Raw genomic sequence first — 18,982 nt, forward strand, 5'->3', positions numbered from 1 at the left:
AGAGAGAGAGAGAGAGAGAGAGAGAGAGAGAGAGAGAGAGAGAGAGATATTTCATGTAGGGGCAGGAGAAATGGCTCAGCAGTTAACAGCACTGACTGCTCTTGCAGAGGACCCAAGTTCGACTCCCAGCACCCACATGGCAACTAACAACTGTCTGTTAACTCCGGTTCCAGGGGATCCAATGTCTTCTTCTGACCTCCACTGGCATTGCATGACACGGGTGCACCTACCTACATGCAGGCAACACACTAATACACATAAAATAAAAAAATAATAAAATGTTTTTAAAAATAGTTCATGTAATAATTTAAATTAAAAACATGAAGTCAAAATAGAAAAACATGCAATCACATATATCTGACTAAAGACTTTCTTTAAAAACAGAGCTAATTAAGAAGAAAAAATCTTCAATTTTTTAATTACATTTACTTATTTAACGAGAAGAGGGACACACTGGTGCCGTTATACACATGTGGAGAACAGAGAACAACTTGCAAGAGTCAGTTCTCTTTCTTCTACCACATGGGTCCTAGAAGTCAAAATAAGGTGGTCAGGCTTACCAGCAAGTGCCTTTACACAGCTGGCCCATCTTGCTGGCCCCAGGAAAATTTAATTGTAAAAAGGCAACAAATGGGAAACAGAAAGATGACTCAGTAGTTAAGATGACTCAGTTGTTAGTCACCATGTGTGTGCTGCAAGAGCAGTCAGTGCTCTTAACCATCAAGCCATCTCTCCAGCCCCTACGCTCTCTACTTTCATCTTTGCGGTACTTATATGGGATTACGCATTTATCAAAACTAACGAACTACACTTTAAATGAGTGCATTCCATTATGTACAAAGTACACCTAGTTGTTTAAACCAATGAAATGTTTTCTTAGTCTTCTATAAAAATTGGTTTAGAGTACCTTCTTACATTTATTTATTTATTTTGTGTGGGTATGAAAGTGAATGTACCTATGCCACAGTGTGCATATTGAAGTCAGAGGGTAATTCTCCAGAGTCAGTTCTGGCCATTCCATCACATGAGTCCTGGGGACCAAATTCGGGTCATCAGGTTTGGCACTGTCCCCACCTGGCACTGTCCATCGTAAAGGGCTCATTTCTACTTCTCATTTCCCCTCAAACAAATCTCTTAAATAAAACAGTCAAATAATCTCACCTGTTTTCTGTAATTCAATTTCTTCCAACTCTAATTTACCTAAGCCTTAATAAAATACCCCCAAGAAAGGTGTGTGTTTCTGTATCTACATCTGCTTGGCATTCATCACCAACTAAAAACACTCATTATTCAAATACTCATTATTCAAGTCAACAGAAAAATTTAGCACTTCTGAGTCAAATTTATGAAAAGTAAGGTTCCCCTACCCATTTGCTAAGGTGGTAGCTTCTCTCATCTGAGCAATTGATCTGTTAACCAAGTCAGCTTTCCTCTGATTAAACACAGCCAAGGACTGCTGCACAGACACAGGTACCATTTTCTCAAACAAATCTAAAAGAGAAGAGACATTCCAAATCAATTTTAAGATAAAAACACAGGCCACAGAAGAAACTACTCATTTTCTCTCCAACATCACAAGATCGCAAGCTGGGTCATGACGGAAAGCACGGCAGTGAAGAGCCCGGAGCACCACATTCATGGACCATGGTAGAAATCGACACTTTCTTTCTTGGGACTTTATTTACTTTACATTTTTGTCATTCTATACAAGTGCTCTCTAGTGGCACTGCTCACTTGTGCATTACATTGACTGAGTATTTCACAGTGCTAGACTGAGTTTACAGTTCCATCACTTTTAAAGTTAGTTATATAACTTTAGGAAAGGGAATCCCTCTGAGCATCTGCATCCTCATCAGTAAAATAAAAACATTAACAGTTCCCATTTCATGGGGTAGCTGTTAAGAGACAAATAAGATGTCATTTATAAAGTGCTTAAGAGAGTCACTGGCACATTTTATGTTTGCTAAATAAAAGTAAGTTAAATTATCACTCTTTTCCAACAAGTTACATATTATCTAGATCTATTTGAAGCTATCAGGTATTGCCTTATATACATTCACAATACCAAAGGCTTTAACATTTATCTAATATAAATATGATCCTAGAAATTTACTGGTTCACAAAATTATTTAGCCAGGTATGGTGGTTCAAGCCTGTAATCTCAGTCTTTAGAGGAAGCTAAGCAGAAGAATTAGAAGTTCAAGGCCAATCCAGGGTACATAATAAGTTGAAAGCTGAGTGAGCTGAGACCTCTATCACAAATAAACATATACATTTATTTTTAGTGGAATATCTTAATGAAAGCTGAGTGAGCTGAGACCTCTATCACAAATAAACATATACATTTATTTTTAGTGGAATATCTTAATTATACTGATCAGTGTTTGTCCTAATCTTACTCAAACCCTGTTTCAAATTTCTATCTTAATAGATACCTCACCAGTTTCCACTTTAAAAATTCACTAAAGACACAACATTTAACTTTTTCACTTTCTTGGCTGGTTGGGTGGTTGGTTGGATGCTTGCTAGACTGAGACTATAGTTGAGGCGGGCCTAGAACTCACTATGTAGACCAGGCTAGCCTCACATTCTATTTATTTATTTATTTATTTATTTATTTATTTATTTATTTATTTATTTATTTATTTTGGTCTTTTTGAGACAGGGTCTCCCAGTAACCAGCTGGCCTGGAACTCACAATGTAGACCAGTCTGGCCTTGAATTCACAGAGCTCCGCCTGCCTCTGCCTCCCAAGTGCTGGGATTAAAGTTGTGCGCCACCACGCCCGGCAGCAATGTATACTTTTAGCTGGGGTTACTGGGAGACCCTGTCTCAAAAAGACAAAAAAAAAAAGATTTAGGTATTTATGTGTATCTGTGTTTTCCTTTGTGAGTTTATGTATACCATGTGCATGCGAAAACCTTTGGAGGCCAGAGGAGGATTTTGGATCCCCAGGAACTGTAGTTACAAGCGGTTGTGGGAGCTAGAAACAGAACCCAGGTCCTATGCAAGAGTAGTAAGAGCTCTTCACCACTGAGGCATCTCCCCAGTCCCTATCACGTTCATGTTAAACAGCCTGAATGTAGGTTATAACCCAAGTATGAGATGATCTAGGTGCAGTTTTACATTAAAAACACAGATGAGCCTGGAGGAAAGAGCTAGCTTCACCAAAGCACCATTTTCTTCATGTAAAATGAAAAATAAATAATTTTCAACGTCTGTGAGGGGGAAAAAAAAACTTAAGTGGACTAAACTGTATCTGAAGAACAGACCTACCAGTGAATTTCTGGCTGATGGGTACACTGACTGGGGTGGACTTCACAAGTGTGGCTTTGCCGATAGGATCCAGATCTTTAAGGTCTGGAACCCGATCATGATAAATGAAGTCATTATCCTTCTTTGCTGCAGTAAGGGCACGGTTGATTCTGTCAGAAAAATCCTTCACGTTGACATATTCATCATAACGAGAGGCCACAGTCTTAATCAATTCTGCTGCATGCTAAAAAAAAAAAAAAAAATAAAAAAAAAAAAAAAATGAAGAAAAACAAAGAATGCTTTCTTTTCTTTTTTACCAAGCACTGCTGAGAAAACAAACAAACAACAACAAAAAAATCCAGCATTTCCAGCATTGTGACTGACCAAATAACCTGGAAATTCTCCAATCACAAAAATTATCTAAAAATAGAAGGGTAACAGCAGACATCCCTTTAAATACATGGGTGAATTGAAAAGGCAGTAAAAGAAATCTATGGGTCAGTCAATATAAGCTGACATTAAGGGAAGGAAGATTGGCTGTTATTTTTATAAGCCACAGAACTATTAACAGCGATTTTAAAGTATCAAAAGTCCTTTTGGAGCCCTAAGACAAAAGGTCTTGAAACCACAGCAGTCATTCACATGCGCAGAAACCTGAATGAGTCGCCCTCTTAGTGAAAGAAACAATGGATCAGATAAGTCAACCAAATAGCATAGTATTTAGGTGTCAAGAGGGAAAAAATGCCTGACACAAATTTAAATCTCAAATTCTGAAGCAGATAGAAGATCAAAAGAATTGTCAGGGGGGGCTGGAGCGATGACTCTAGAAAAGGACCGAGGTTCAATTACCAATACCTACATGGATAACAACCACCTGTAACCCCAGTTCCAGGGAAATCCAATGCCCTCTTCTGACCTCCGCAGGCATTGCATAACACGGGTACACTCACATACATGCAGGCAATACACTCAGATACATAAAATATAAATAAATAAATAAATAAATAAATAAATAAATTATATAAATAGAATTGTCAGGATAATCTGCATACATGTTTTAACATTTACCATTTATAAGATACAAAGGTTCACAAATTCTACATTTAGCAATAATGTAGAATTATTAACAATAGTTAATAGCACCCACACAGGGGGCCTCACAACTATCTATAACTCTAGTTCCAGGGGACCCATGTGCCCTCTTCTGCTCTGTAGGACCCTGTATGCACATGGTACACTTACACAAGCATACATACAAAATGAAAGACAAATAAAATTTAAAATAAGAAAAAAGCCACCCAGGTCCATTCCCCAGTCCAGGAGCTCCAGGAAAATCAGTCACATTTAAACATAAGGAAATAAAAATTAACATGAATAATCCATAAGAAAACACAAAAACAAGTAGGGTTAAGCCAGGTGTGGTAGGGCATGCCTTTAAAGCCAGCACCTGGGAAGTGCAAAGAGGAAGATCATGAGTTAAAGATCATCCTCAACTATGCAGTGAGTATGAGGCAAGCACAACAAAATGAGTATTTTAACTTACTAAAGAAATAGTTCCACAAAACAGATAAGATACTATGCTAAAGAAACTAAAATTAAGGATACAACCATGGTACAAAAAAAATTGTACAGAAGCACAGGAGCTCCAGGTCAGTCAGCAGTTACAAACGGCCTCCTTGTGATGCAGTAAAGAGTCAAGATAACACAATACACTGTTCCAAAGACAGAAAGAGGAAGAGGGACTCATGGGACAGCTGAACAGTGCAGGGAAACAGAAGGTTCCACTCCAAATGTGGGCCTCCTCCAGAAGAGGGGTCAGAAGCCTCATAAAAAAGGTAAGCCGAGCAGCCTGGGGAAAAGAGACTGGCAGTTCTGCGGACAGAACATGGCCACAGTTCTCTCAAGTCTGTGTCAAAGTGACTCCTCCAAGCAGGACAGGTCAGAGGGGAGCTCCATTTTGTCACTCAACATGACCCATAATGGTTGGTCACCACCTTGAGAGGTAACCTACAGTTTAAAACTGAGCTACAAACCTGGTATGATGGTACACACCTTTAACCCCAGCACTTGGGAGCAGAAACAAGTGGATCTCTGTGAGTTCCAGGCCAGCCTCATGTACAGAGTCAGAGCTACATTGTGAGACCCTGTCTCAGAGGGGGAGGGAGGGGGCTAAAACTGAGGGTCTCAGAATAAGGAATGATCACAAGTCACAGAGCCTGAAGTCAACCTGCAACAGGCACCCAACAAGAAACAGCCCTAGAAGGCAATTCTGCAGAATCAGGTAACTCAATCCTAACATGCCAAAAAGTGCAGGCAGCCAGAGGCAGGAAGTGTACTGAGAGGTAAGTCCACTCTTGTAGGGAGGCTAGAAGCTGACCTCAGTACCTGAGAAAAGCTCTGAACTTTTACAGCCCCAAGTGTAATGTAGGGGGTAATCAACCTCTGAAGCCACTTATCTGCCCACAAGGTTCATGGCTGTAGCAGTTAAACAACACTCCAGCAAACCACCTGACATCCACAGCCCCAACCCAGTATGAAGTACTTAATGTTCAGTGGGTTTTGAAAAGTATAACATATCCAGCAGCACAGATGCTGTGTTCGCTTCCCCACTGCCAATACACCTGACAGTCCCCATCTAGTGTACTAGCCACCACACAGTGTAGTGACTGGGGAGTTTCTTGAGGGTAGGGAGAAGAATCTGACCAACACATAGACTGTAAAGCTAAAGATGATTAGCAGAGGCCCCTGTAAGAAATGGAAACCTTCTCAAGTGAAGACAGCTCTGGCAGACACCTGACATCTGTGGAATACAAGCTCCACTGGACCATCAGGCAGACAAGTCTCCAAGATCAACGCTCCTGCCCCCACATCTACCCTGCAGACTTCCACTTCAGAGGACGCAGAAAGACACCACTCTAACACAGCATTATGGTGAGGTTTTGCTCTTGTGACCCCCCTTTCCTACTTTTTAAAAAAATATTATATATTATTTTAATTTTATGTGTCTGAGTGTATTGCCTGCATGTATGTGAGTGCACCCATGTCGAGCAATGCCGCGGAGGTCAGAAGAGGGCTTCAGAGTCCCCTGGAACTGGAGTTAAGGATGGTTCGTAGCTGCCATGTGGGTGCTGGGAATCAAACCCAGGTCCTCTGCTAGAGCAGTCAACAGCCACCCCCTTTTCTACTTTTAAGTAACAGTTTGACTTTATCTTTTTTGAAAAATGCTCCCCTTCTTAAAATTATGTAATTTTATTAACACATTCTTAAAGTTATTTTGAGCAACGTTTCTTTTTCTTTTTTTTCTTATTTTTGGGAAGGGAGCTTATGTTCCCTGTTTTCTTCCTTTTTACTATGTTTTCAGTATTATGCTTATTTTTATCGTTTTTCTTTTAAAAAAAGTTTTACTTTTTTTTTTTTTTTTAAATCTATAGGTGTTTTACCTGTATATATGTGTGTGCACCCAGTGAGTGCCTGGGGCCACAGAGGCATGAGGACATTGGGTCCCCCAGAACCGAAGTTGTAGTTGGTTATAAACCCCCATGTACGTGCTGGGTTCTTCTGTAAGACCAGCCAGTGCTCTAACCCAAGTCCCTCCCCAGCCTGTCTGCACTTCTATCTCCTTCTACTTACCCAATTTTATTGAAAGTCTTTCTTTTAATCCCTCATTGTTACCTTCTCCCTCTCCCCAACGTTCCCCTCTTCTCTTGCAGTCTCTATTTAGCCCTGCCTCTTACTTCTGTTCCCCTTCCTCTGCTCTCTTCCTTCAACACTTTCACTCACTCTGTCCACATTGGCCCAAAACAACTTCTGGCTCTGCAGCACATGTTACATTATCTTTGCCATTTTCTGTGATTTAGTCATTGGTGGAGTAACAGTGAGTTTTAATCAATTTTAAGTGTATTTCCATATCTTGTTTAGTTCTCTGTAGTTTGTTTTCCCCTGTCATAGTGGTACTGGGGATTGAGCCCTCCAGAGAAGGCTCCTTCCTTACTAAGATCCTCAAATAAAATTGAAAGAGCTATTCAAACCAACAGAAGTGCAAACTGCAACACAGAAACACAAGAAACATCAAAGTGCATGACAAAATGACTCCTTTAAAAGATTAGAACTTGCTGCTCTTTCAGAGGCCCAGAGTTTGGTTCCCAGCACCTCTATCCAACAGCTCACAACCACCTGTAGCATCAGCTCCAAAGCATCTGATGCCCTCTTCTGGCCTTCAGAGGCAACTGAGCTCATGTGCACATACCCACACATAGACACACATGTACACTGGTCTCTAAAAGATAACATAAAAACTAAATTCAAAGATGCTAAATAAAAGAGATAAATAGGGGATGAAGAATTCAAAAAAATTATTTGTAAAAATGATCAATGACTTCAGAGGATACAAAAATGAAATAAGGAAATCAATTCAGGATCTAGACAGCAAAATCAGCAACACAGACGAGAAAGACAGGACCATGGGTGAGAAAAAACAAACGGAAACGTCAGAAAGAATTCAATGAATCACGTAAAAACTACACCAGAAAGCATCACCAACAGACCATACCAAGCAGAAGAAAGCATTCAGGGGCTAGAACTCTGTAGAGTACTCGTCCAGCAGCACGAGGCCCTGGGTTCAATCCCCAGCACCAAACAAACATGATGCAATGGTGCACATCTGTAATACCAATACTTGGGAGGTAGAGAGGATGAGGAGTTCAAAGCCACCCTCAGCCACAAAGCAAGTTCAAGACCAGCTACATGGTGAAATTCTGTCCTAAAAAATAGGTAAAAAATTAAAAAGGCAGGAAGAAGAAACATAAGGGCTTATCTGTACCACCAGCATCAAAAGTCTGAGACTGGAAAACCCAAGTGTGATGACAGCCTGGGCTAAGGCAGAAACCCTATCTCAAAAACAAAACAACAAATACCAATAGTCACTGAAGCTAGTTAATGGATATCTGCTGATTAATAATTTTAATTTGTGAAATTTCCCCTTATAGGTAAAATTTATCAGGAAATTATGGAGCATGCCTATAACCCCATAAATGGGGAGGCAGGAAGGTCACAACTTTGAGGTCAGCCTGGTAAGACCCTGTCACTCCCACCCCAGCCCAGAGGGGCAGAGACAGGTAGACAGCCATTCTAGGCCCAAGCAATGAGCTCCAGGTTGAGAGAAACTCTTTCTCCAAAACTAAGGTGAAGAGTAACTGAAGACACCTAACACTGACCTTTGGCCAACACATATACCCAGAGAAAAAAAATCTCACAGTGAAAGAACAGTATATCTCCATCGTGTCCCTCTCAAACTGTGGGATTATAATCTCCAGTTTGGACCAAGGCTAGAACTAAAGTTAAACGCTACACATCTTCTTGGGACATGAAATTAATTTAGAATATTTTTCACTAAAATAAGCATGGATAAATACAAAAACTGAATAAAAATTTTACAAGAAATAAAATATAAGACTTCACAAAGCATGCTGTAAGTAAAGCCTGAAGATGAAAACAGTCTGCTGATACATGCAATGAATGGGAAAGGTTTCAATGAGCAAACCTGGACATCTCACTAGGCAGAAACTGGAGAACAAAGTTACTTAAGTATTTATCACCAAGAGACTCACCTGCAACCTTGCGATCTCTTCCCCAAATTTCTTCTGCTGCTTTGCCAGGATGGACTGGTGGTACTCAGCGTTGGCCTGCATGATGCAGTGCTTTGCAGCCAAGACAGGGAACACCTCCTGGAAATAAAAATACTGACCAGGGGAGAGTCCAACCAAACAAACCATCACAGACAACATGGGATGCAGGAAGAAAAAGGAGACAGAAATTAGATCACTCATTAATGGTTTAGAGAGGTTAGACATTAGGTGTAAGCAGAAAAGATCTCATGATTTTGAGGGAATTGAAGTCATTAAATTCAATTTTTTTCTTCCCATAAAATTAAGGGATTTTTTTTTCCTGTTAATTAGAGCCAATTCAGGTTTTTATAGACCTTTTTATTGAGCCATGAAGTCAAAAGGAAGGAAGGCATGCATGAGGAAAGAGTGGGGTGTTCATGGAGGAATACCAAGCTTGGGTTTAGAAGCCTTCTCCTATGCCCTTGCCCAGCCCTTGGATACCTAACCCACCATTACTCACATATACTAAGGAAACTGCTCTATAGCTGACTGTTTCATCATGTTTAAAAGACAAAAGACAGTTATGGTTAAGTTCTCACTTCAATTCATATGCTAAGAGACTGTAATAAAGATTAGCCAATAAAAATGATTTTGTATCATATAAAAACTGACATTTCAGTACCATATAATCAAAAACAAATCGCAGACATACAAATGCACTAATGACTAATTGTACTAATATACTCTAATTTGGCCCTAACTGATTTTTAAAATATAGTCAAAACTAAGAAAGTCCAAATACATGAACCAAGAGAACTACTGTATTGGTACAGGCTCAGTCAGAGCCTGCAATCTCACTGTTTTTCAGAAGCACATGGTATTTTTAAAAATCTAAGAAATATACCTGACAACTGCTATCCAGATAAAAATATGAGAACCAAAAACCAAATTACTACCTGGAATGTCTTTCTGTCCACCAATACATAATCTCCTAGCTTCCTGAACCACTACTGCAGATATTCCAGTTTGTAACTAGAATATGAAAATACCTTATGAGCTTTATTAGCAAAAAGGAAAAACTAGAAGGCATCTCAATCTCAAACTGCATTCATGTGGTACTTAAGGGAAGGCTAGAGCAACTTGGTACATGAACAGATGTTCAAGAAGACCCAGGATGCTGCAGAGGTGGCTCTGAGGTGATAGTCTTCTCTTTGTGACAGAACTGAACTACTGGTATAAGGGGCTATAAAAGTACACTGTGCAGCCAAACACTGAGTGAGAGGAAGGCCCCAAGTCTCTGTAATGCTACTAACAGCCAAGAGTCCTGGGCAAACCTGTAGACTCATGGTGTGTCCAAGTTTTGAGTGGTGGTGGTGGCAGTGCTGTGGACAGAGCCCTGGGCTGCTCACATGATAAGCAAACACTCTACCACTACCTCAGCCCACAGTGTATTTTAAATCCCTAGGAATCTTTACATTAACTCTTTACTGTTCATTTTATGACTAATGTGTACTACTGTTTCCCTTTATGTCCATTTTTACTTCATCTCTATGTTTTCTGTAGTTTTGTCACTTACAAAGACTCCTGAACAACATACATATTAAGCTGTCCTGAGTCAGTATCATCTGCTACCAAGTAAGTGAACTATCTTGAAGGATTGCCAAGGAAGTAGCAGAGTATTCACTCCACATTTACATTTCTATTTTAACCCTCCAGCTTTATTTGTCTAGTCATCTGTTTTGTCACTTACAAACAATCATCTCTGAACATCTTTCCAATGCCACTTCAGAAAAGGTTACAGTAAAGCAATACTTCCTGTGACACGTGGGTGGGACGCTTGCTTTCCTTAGCTGTCCATTAGCAGCCCAATTTTCTATCCCTGTTGGTAAAACTTAATTCTAATCAAGGAATCGGATGAATTTGTTAAATTTTCTTTTCCTTTTTTTCTGTATGTCTGTTTTTGCGCTTTAAGGCTCATCTTTAAGAAAACAGGACAATAATTAAAAATGTGAATCGCCAACATGCTCAGTATTCATGCTTCTTCCAAAGACACAAAAGTCCAGAATGACAAAGCACTTTAATCTGGCAGCATCATTGAAGGCAGTCAGTCAAACTTTTCCAGTTTTAGCTCAGGAAAACAAGTTTAGTGAAGAGGAAAGACAAAGGCATCCCCTAAGAGAAAGGTGCATGCATCTGAAACTGAACGTTATCTCTAAAAATAGATTCGAATGCTTCTACTAAAATTTAAAATGTCTTTGTAATACATAATTTTCAACTTGCTTCTCATACATAAGAGTATTTCCACATGCAAAAATACCACGTTTATAAAGACAGTAACTGACCTTGGGGAGAGTGTCTTTGTACTGACACTGTTTGAAAGCATCACCAAAATAATCTGCAGCCTGATTCGCCAGCTTAGCTATGATGGCATCTTTCATTTTATCTGGAATGAAATGTTAAAACTATTATACACCTAAAATAAATGAAATAGGCCAACAGGATGACTCCTCAGGTAAAGGCACTTACTGCACAACCTTGACCACCCGAGTCTGATCTTTGGGACCCACAACACAAAGAGAGAACCAACTCCTGAAAGTTGCACTCTGACCTCCATATTAGTGCCATGGCACACACATGCCCACACTCACATACACAACAGACACATACACACAAATAATAAATAAAACAATAAAAATAGATTTAGTAACTTCATACATGACTTGATACAGACATCAAGACCAAAACTTAATGCATCTGTCTAAAGAAATCAGTTACTAATGAAATTAAATCTGCATAAAAATTATTCCATAGGTAGTAGAGTATGGTGATGCAAGTCTATAATCCTAGCACTTGAGAAGTAAAGCCAGGAGGATCAGCAGTCAAAGCCATCCTTGCCTACACAGCAAGTTCAAAGCCAATCCAGGTTACGTAAGACCCTGTCTATAATTAATGATTCCACAGACAAATTCAAAGACTAATGGCTGAAAGGGCAGAAAGGAAAAGAGTGACCACTGACATGTTTAGGATTATTTTAAGGGGTGATGGACAACGATATTCTGAAATAAGGTGGTGGTAATGGTTATGAAGTTCTGTAAACACAACAGAATGCTGAATTTATAAAGTTCAAAAAAGTCAATCTTCATGTGTATAAATCTAATCTCCATATAAGCTGCCCCCTCCTTCTCTCTGCCTCTCTCTCTCAACCAGTTTTAGAGGCAAAATATCACTCTGTAGCCCTAGCTGGCCTCCAACCCAGCCTCTCAAGTGCCATGATTATAAGACTGATTCATTACCACTGGCATTTTGCTTCATTTTGTTTTTTGAGTCTCAGGCTGTTGCCCAGGCTGGCCTGGAACTCACTAGGTAGCCCAGCATTGCTTCGAACTCAGAGCAATCCTGCCTCAGTCTCCCAAGCCACTAAGACTAGCTGGTGTGAGACATCACACCCAGCTAAGCTTTAAAGAAAACATTTTTCATGTTCACAGCTCTTCCATAAGATGCCAGCTCTTATTTTCAATTTCTCTGCACTTATTCAGTCTACCCTCCAATCTCTCATACTGACTTACATACATACCTTACAGGAACTGTTCTTAAGAGGCTGGACAGATGGCTCAGTAGTTAAAAGTACGTACTGCAATTGCAGAGGACCTGAGTTCAGTTCCCAGCACCCAACATCGAGTGGCTCACAACACTCCAGGGGGATCGGAAGCTTCTCCACGGGCACCTGCACTCACATGCACATACCCACACATAGACACATACACATACACATACACATATGTGTAATTAAAAATAAAATCTTAAAAAAAAGAAGTGTTCTTATCCCCTTATTCACCAAGGACTTTGCCTGAATAACTCCTTCTTGTCATTTAAGTCTAATTTAACAGGACCCATTCTAAAAGAGGGTGGAGAGATGGCTCAACAGTTAAGAGCACTCGCTACTAGACCATGAAGATGGGAGTTCAGACACCAGCATCCACAATGGGCAGTTCACAAATGCCTGTAACTCCAGCTCCAGAGGATCCAATGCCCTCTTCTCACCTCCAGGGCCAGACACCCATGCACACATGTAAATAAAATGATTTAAAAAAAAAAAAAAACTTCTTTGTTACGGTTTTTTTTTTTGGTTTTTTGAGACAGGTTCTCACTATATAACCCTGGCTGGCCTATAACTCACTCTGTAGACCAGGCTGACCTCAAATTCAGATCTACCTGCCTGCACGTGCCACCGTATCAACCTAAGAAACCCAAATCCAATATTAGCATGATGACCACCACCACCAGCCACTATCACGTAATGCATTCTTATTTTCCTCATAGCAACTCTCCCTCTGAACTTACCTTGGCTATCCAATTTTTTTCCTTATCATCTGCCTGCCTACATGAAACATCCTATATTCTAATCACCTTCTCAGCATAAAAGCCTAGCACTTGTTTTCACATGCAAGAAAGAAGAGGAGAAAAGTGGCGTTACCTCTTGTGGCCTTTAAAAAAAATACTTCTTGGGCTTGTGCCAGCATAATAAGACTGAGGGTCCCAACAGTATCTGGAGATATGTCCACAGTAGGCTCTCGACTTAAGGCAGATAAAACTGTCTCTTTAATATGTAAAAAGGCACCACTAGCAAACTGCAAGTAAAGAAAAAAAATTTCTTTAAATTTGAGACTGAATTTCCTACTATTACACACAAGCCTTCCAAATGCTAACTCAGTGAAGAGTAACTACAAACAAATTCACATATTGCAACCTAAAACATCTCATTAATAAGCAGAGTATCTTTCCAGAATAACAACAAAGATTAAAAGTAGATTACAGGGAAAAAGAAAGTAGTAAGTAATAGCAAAAACTGATTAAGTATATTTCATTATATACCTCTTCAACCTTACTAAGAACAGAGGAAGGGATAAAACACTATTCGAATGGTTTTCTGTTTGTTTACGTGTGTGCATGGGTGTGTGAGTGTGTGTGTGTGTGTGTGTGTGTGCGTGTGCATGTGCGTGTGTGCAGGCCAGAGGACAATCTCAGGTGTACTCTTTAAAACACTGCTCACCATCTTTGGCCTGGAGCTCACCAATTAGGCTAACCTGGCTGGACAAGTGAGCCCTAGGGATCCTCCCATCTCTGCCTCCCCAGCACTGGAATTACAAGCACATACCACTAAGCCCAGAATTTTTTGTATGGCTTTTGGGGCTCAAACTCACTTCTTGGGCTTACAAGCCAAGTGCTTTACTGACTACGCCATCCCTCCAGACCCTATTCAAATATTTTTAATACTGAAATGCTCTTACCTTATTCCCAAATTCAAATGTACTCAAAAACTAAATAAAAACTGAGTAATAATAAGCAACTGTCACAGAACAGCATGCCATATAAGCTGATGGCTAATACCTAAGATATAGTTAGCTATCTTAAGAACATTTCAGGCCTGACATTTAAATATAACGTCTGGGGCTGGAGAGATGGCTCAGGGGTTAAGAGCACTAGCAGCTCCTGCAGAGGACCCAGGTTCAATTCCCAGCACCCACATAGCAGCTAGCAACCATCTGTAACTCCAGTTCCAGGGGAATCTAACACCATCTTCTGACCTTGTGGTGGTTTGAATGGAAATGTCCCCCATAGGCTCCAAGTGTTTGGACATTTTGTCCACAATGATGGTGCTGTTTTGGGAGGTTTTAGAAGGTATGGCTATCCTGGAGGAAGCACATCACTGGGGGTGGGCTTACAGAGTTCTTAAGCCTTGCCAGATCTCCAGTCACTCTCCTGTTTCCTGTGCCTGCGTGATCATGTGAGAGCTCAGCTTCTGCTGCTCCTGCTCCAGCCACCTCCAGCCACCATGCCCTCCCTGCCATGACGGACTGTAATACCCCTTGAACCATAAGCTCAAATAAGCTCTTCCTTCTATAAATTGCTTGGGTCAGTGTTTCTATCATAGCAACAGAAAAGTGACTAATACAGATCCCTATGGACATTGCACGACATGGGTACACTTACAGATATGCAGGCATAACACTCATACACATAAAAATAATAAATTAATAAAATTTAAAATGTTTAAATATGACTTCTCCACAAGTCTACAGTTAAACTTATTTTCTTGCTGAAAGTTCTTAATTTTGTTAAAACACTGAAGTTTTACATGTGTCTCATTCTTGAGAAAATATACCAAAAAAATGTATAAATATTTAAATGAAGTTATCTATTCATAAGAGATTTTCCAGGGGCTAGAGAGATGGCTCAGCAGTTAAGAGCACTGACTGCTCCTGCAGAGGACCCAGGTTCGAGTCCCAGCACCCACATGGCGGCTACGAACCGTCCTTAACTCCAGTTCTAGGGGAATCTGAAGCCCTCTTCTGACCTCTGCAGTATTGCACAACACGGGTGCACTCACATACATGCAGGCAATACACTCATACACATAAAATAAAAATAATAAAGTTAAAAAAAGATTTTTCCATAAATGTACGAAATTTCATCCACACATCTCATCTTTTTTTGTCCAGCCAACATTTACTGAGCCTCCATTATGTGCCAGGCACTGTGCTAGGTACTGGGTATACAAGGGTGAGGAAAAGCAGAGGTGGCCTACAAAACAAATGTTTTCAGGACTGAACAGTTTATCTAAGGATTTCAACAATAAAAATCAATTATTTAAAAGGTGCATTACTTTCCCAGAAAACATCTGTTGTGAAAAAGAAGCATCGACACATCTAAATACAAATCACTATAGTTCACCTTGTATCTGAACACTATGAAGGAACTGCTTTCTGCATACCTGATACTGCTTAGCAGCTGTTTTCAATCCTTCATCATTATCCAGGTTCTGTTCTGCTGCGATCTGGCTAGCTAAAGCTGCACAATTGAATAACACACAGCTCTTTTCATATCCTAAGCTTGCAAGAGCTGTAAAAAAATTGAGAAGGGAAAAATGTATCAGATTATTTTTTTCCTAAAGAAAACAAATGCTTCAAGGAGAAACCCCATGACCTCTACCCCCTTTCCCCACCCTCCTCTATTTCAGGTTGCCTGCCCAAGCAGCTGCTTCCACAGTGAGGCAGCCATCAAAAACTCAAAAATTGAGAAATAAGTCTTCCTCTCTGTTCCCACATTTTTACTATAGTCAGGTTCAAAATGTAAAGGTTACTCTCATGTCATTTCTCAATTACTTAAATTCAAATAAATCATTTCCACTTTTCTATCGCCTCTCAAAATTTTATCTGCTCTCCACCCCAACACACACACACACACACACACACACACACACACACACACACATCATTTCTGCATTATCATAAATCTAAGTCAGTATAAGCACCTCCTTGCTGGTCTTCCAGACCTTACCCTCTCATGATACAACTCTAATTGAGAATCTATCCTCCATATTCACTAACTTATTTAAAAACAAAAACCAGAAGTGATGATGATGTCAGCTGGCACCTTCACTGCTGAGAATATAAATGCTGCTTCTGCTGCTGGAGGAAAACAGTAGGTGGGTCCTCCAAAAACTGAAAATAGGGGCTGGAGAGATGGCTTAGCAGTTAAGAGCACTTGCTGCTCTTACAGAGGACCCAGGCTCAGTTCCCAGCACCAATATCAGGAGGCTCACAACTGTTCGGGCACCTGCCCACATATGGTGCATATATCTATACTCAGGCACACACACATAAACATAAAATAAAATAAATACAAGTAAATCTTTTTTTTTTAATTAAAAACAGAATTGCTATATGATCTAGAATACCACTTCTGGGTACACTGCCCAAAAGAACTGAATTCAGGGTCTCAAAGAAATACTTCTATACCTATGTTGAAAGCAGTTGTACTCAAAGAGCAACCCAAGTGACCAGCTAATAGATATGTAAACAAAACAGAGCATACATATAATGAATTATTAATCAACCTTACAACTTGCTACAACACAGATGAACCTTGAGAACATTTTACTAAGTGAAATAAGCCAGTAACAAAAGATAAATATGGCCAGGCATGGTAGCACATGCCTTTAATCCCAGCACTTGGGAGGCAGAGGCAGGCAGATGGATCTCTATTGAGTTCAAGGCCAGTCTGGTCTACATAGCCAGGCCAGGTGAGGCTACAAGAAGACCCTGTCTCAAAAAAAAACAAAGTATACATACTATATAAACTAAACATACACATCATATAACATATAAGCATATACATTATATGATGTTTATATATCATATGTACTATAAATATGTGCTATAATTTGTACACAGTAACAACATTATTATTTATTATTCATTACAGCTAATACTTAATATTGTTCTAAGGACTTTACATGTTTTAACTCTTTAAATCTACATCGTAATTCCATGGAGTAAATATTAATCTCCACTTCCAGGTGAGGAAATTAAAGCTTGAGCTAGTTAATCCAAAAGCCTTTATACTCTGACCTTTGGTTATGACATTGTACCTGTAATATCATCATCTACCTAGAAAAACAAACTCATCTTCAACACCTGACTTATGGCTCACTTTCTACAGGTAGAGTAAGTTCTTCCTAATCTAGGCTCCCACGAGCTTTTATAGTCATGTCACTTAATTGTAATAGGGCACCTTCTTGACCATAGCTATGCCATGTTAAAGTTTATTATTCATTACAAGTCAATCCCTATTCATTACAAGTCAATCCCTAGGGTGACTCTAGTCTCTGAAACTATCAGGCAGTTGGCCCAGGGTATGGGAACACATGTCAGCTGGACTCCAGCTGTCTTGGGAACAGGTTATCGTGTCCTGGAGAGTACCTGCTAACTGCAGATTTATGGCTTCTATAGGTTATGCTTGGCTTACTTCTGCAGAATAGTAATTGTTGCTTAATAAAGAACACCTGTAAGCTTGGGAGTGTAAACTTTTCACTCCTCGTTATGGTTTTTCTGTATAAAAGCTTAGCCTAGAGATGTCTCAGGGCTACACGCTAGGGTTCCAACACCCTTGTGTAGCCACTGGCCAGCAAAGACTTTCATTTGGCAAAATTTTGTGTGGTCTTCTCTGGTGAAGCACCTCACAACATAATGACTAAGGTACATTCTGAGAAATGAGCCATTAGGCAAATTTCATCATGTGTGAGACTATGTATGAAAGTATGACAGGTATAGTATCACCAGATGAAAATCTTATGCAGCCACCAACATATAAGAAGTCTGTCATGGGCCAAATCATCATTGTGCAGTACATACTACACATTACATTTACACAGTACGCTTCAGAATTATCAACCACCCTCACAACCAGACTGGACAACTGCCTTATGCACGCTGATAACTAGGACAGTGCCTGGCAAGGCATAGGCTCTGCAAATATTTTGAAATTACATGAGATTAGAAGTTGAAGTTAAAAAGAAAAATGAGATTTTTAAAAACTTTAGGAATCACAAGAAGTCACTGGGAAAGCAACTTTAGAAACCTAAAACAATAAAAGTGTTCAAGCCAAGTCTCCTATCATTCTGATTAGAAATTACATACCCAGTTTTACAGATCCTCCAAAAAGGGAACCTTTATCAAAAGCATCCTTCCAAGTGAATGTCAAGCAGATCTAGTTGAATGAGAGAAAACAAAAAGTTAAATCCCTACCTTGCACCTTGTTAAACACTTTTCCTTTTGGTGGTGTTTTTGTTGCTGCTGTTTGACAGGGTCTCCCTATCAAAGGTGCAAGCCTGGCTGGAAGTCCTAAGTGAGCCAGGCTGGCCTCGATCTCACAGAGATCCCTCAGCCCCTCTGGCCCCTCTGCCTCCTGAGGGCTGGGATTAAAGGCTTGTGTCACCACTCCAAGAGTAACACTGTCCTTTTGAGGACAGATCCAGAGTGAGGAAAAGGGCAAAGACTCAAGCACTAGAAGTGTCACCTCAAGCCAATGATGCCTTCTCCTCCTTTTGGATGTACTCTTTTTCAAGTAAAGTACTGACATTAAAATATTTCGGGGGGCTGGGGCACAAAATCTATACCATTCTAACTCCTACACACCAGCAGCTTTGGTCATCTGCTTTTCTTGGTTCATTTACTCCCAGAATTCCCTTTTTCCCACCATCACCCATACCTATACACCTCTATCTCAGACATTTTTTTTTTTTTGGTCCTTTAGAGACAAGGTCTCCCTGTAGGCCCAGCTGG

The 18,982-nt window shown here is 40.0% G+C and overlaps 1 protein-coding gene across 1 annotated transcript in view; it reads right to left on the reverse strand.

Annotated features, from left to right (window-relative positions):
* The window catches only part of Pdcd6ip (programmed cell death 6 interacting protein), a 61,057-nt gene that overhangs the window by 27,522 nt on the left and 14,553 nt on the right, over nt 1–18,982 (reverse strand). The window contains exons 3-9 of the mRNA XM_008833400.3: nt 18,338–18,407; nt 15,631–15,758; nt 13,333–13,486; nt 11,201–11,301; nt 8,862–8,978; nt 3,277–3,499; nt 1,368–1,491 (exon numbers count right to left, since the gene is read on the reverse strand). Coding sequence (XP_008831622.1) covers nt 1,368–1,491; nt 3,277–3,499; nt 8,862–8,978; nt 11,201–11,301; nt 13,333–13,486; nt 15,631–15,758; nt 18,338–18,407 — 917 coding nt within the window. The remainder of the gene's footprint in view (nt 1–1,367; nt 1,492–3,276; nt 3,500–8,861; nt 8,979–11,200; nt 11,302–13,332; nt 13,487–15,630; nt 15,759–18,337; nt 18,408–18,982) is intronic.

Source organism: Nannospalax galili, unplaced genomic scaffold, assembly GCF_000622305.1.
Source record: "Nannospalax galili isolate Female #2095 unplaced genomic scaffold, S.galili_v1.0 scaffold1176, whole genome shotgun sequence".
NCBI classification, from domain to species: Eukaryota; Metazoa; Chordata; class Mammalia; order Rodentia; family Spalacidae; genus Nannospalax; species Nannospalax galili.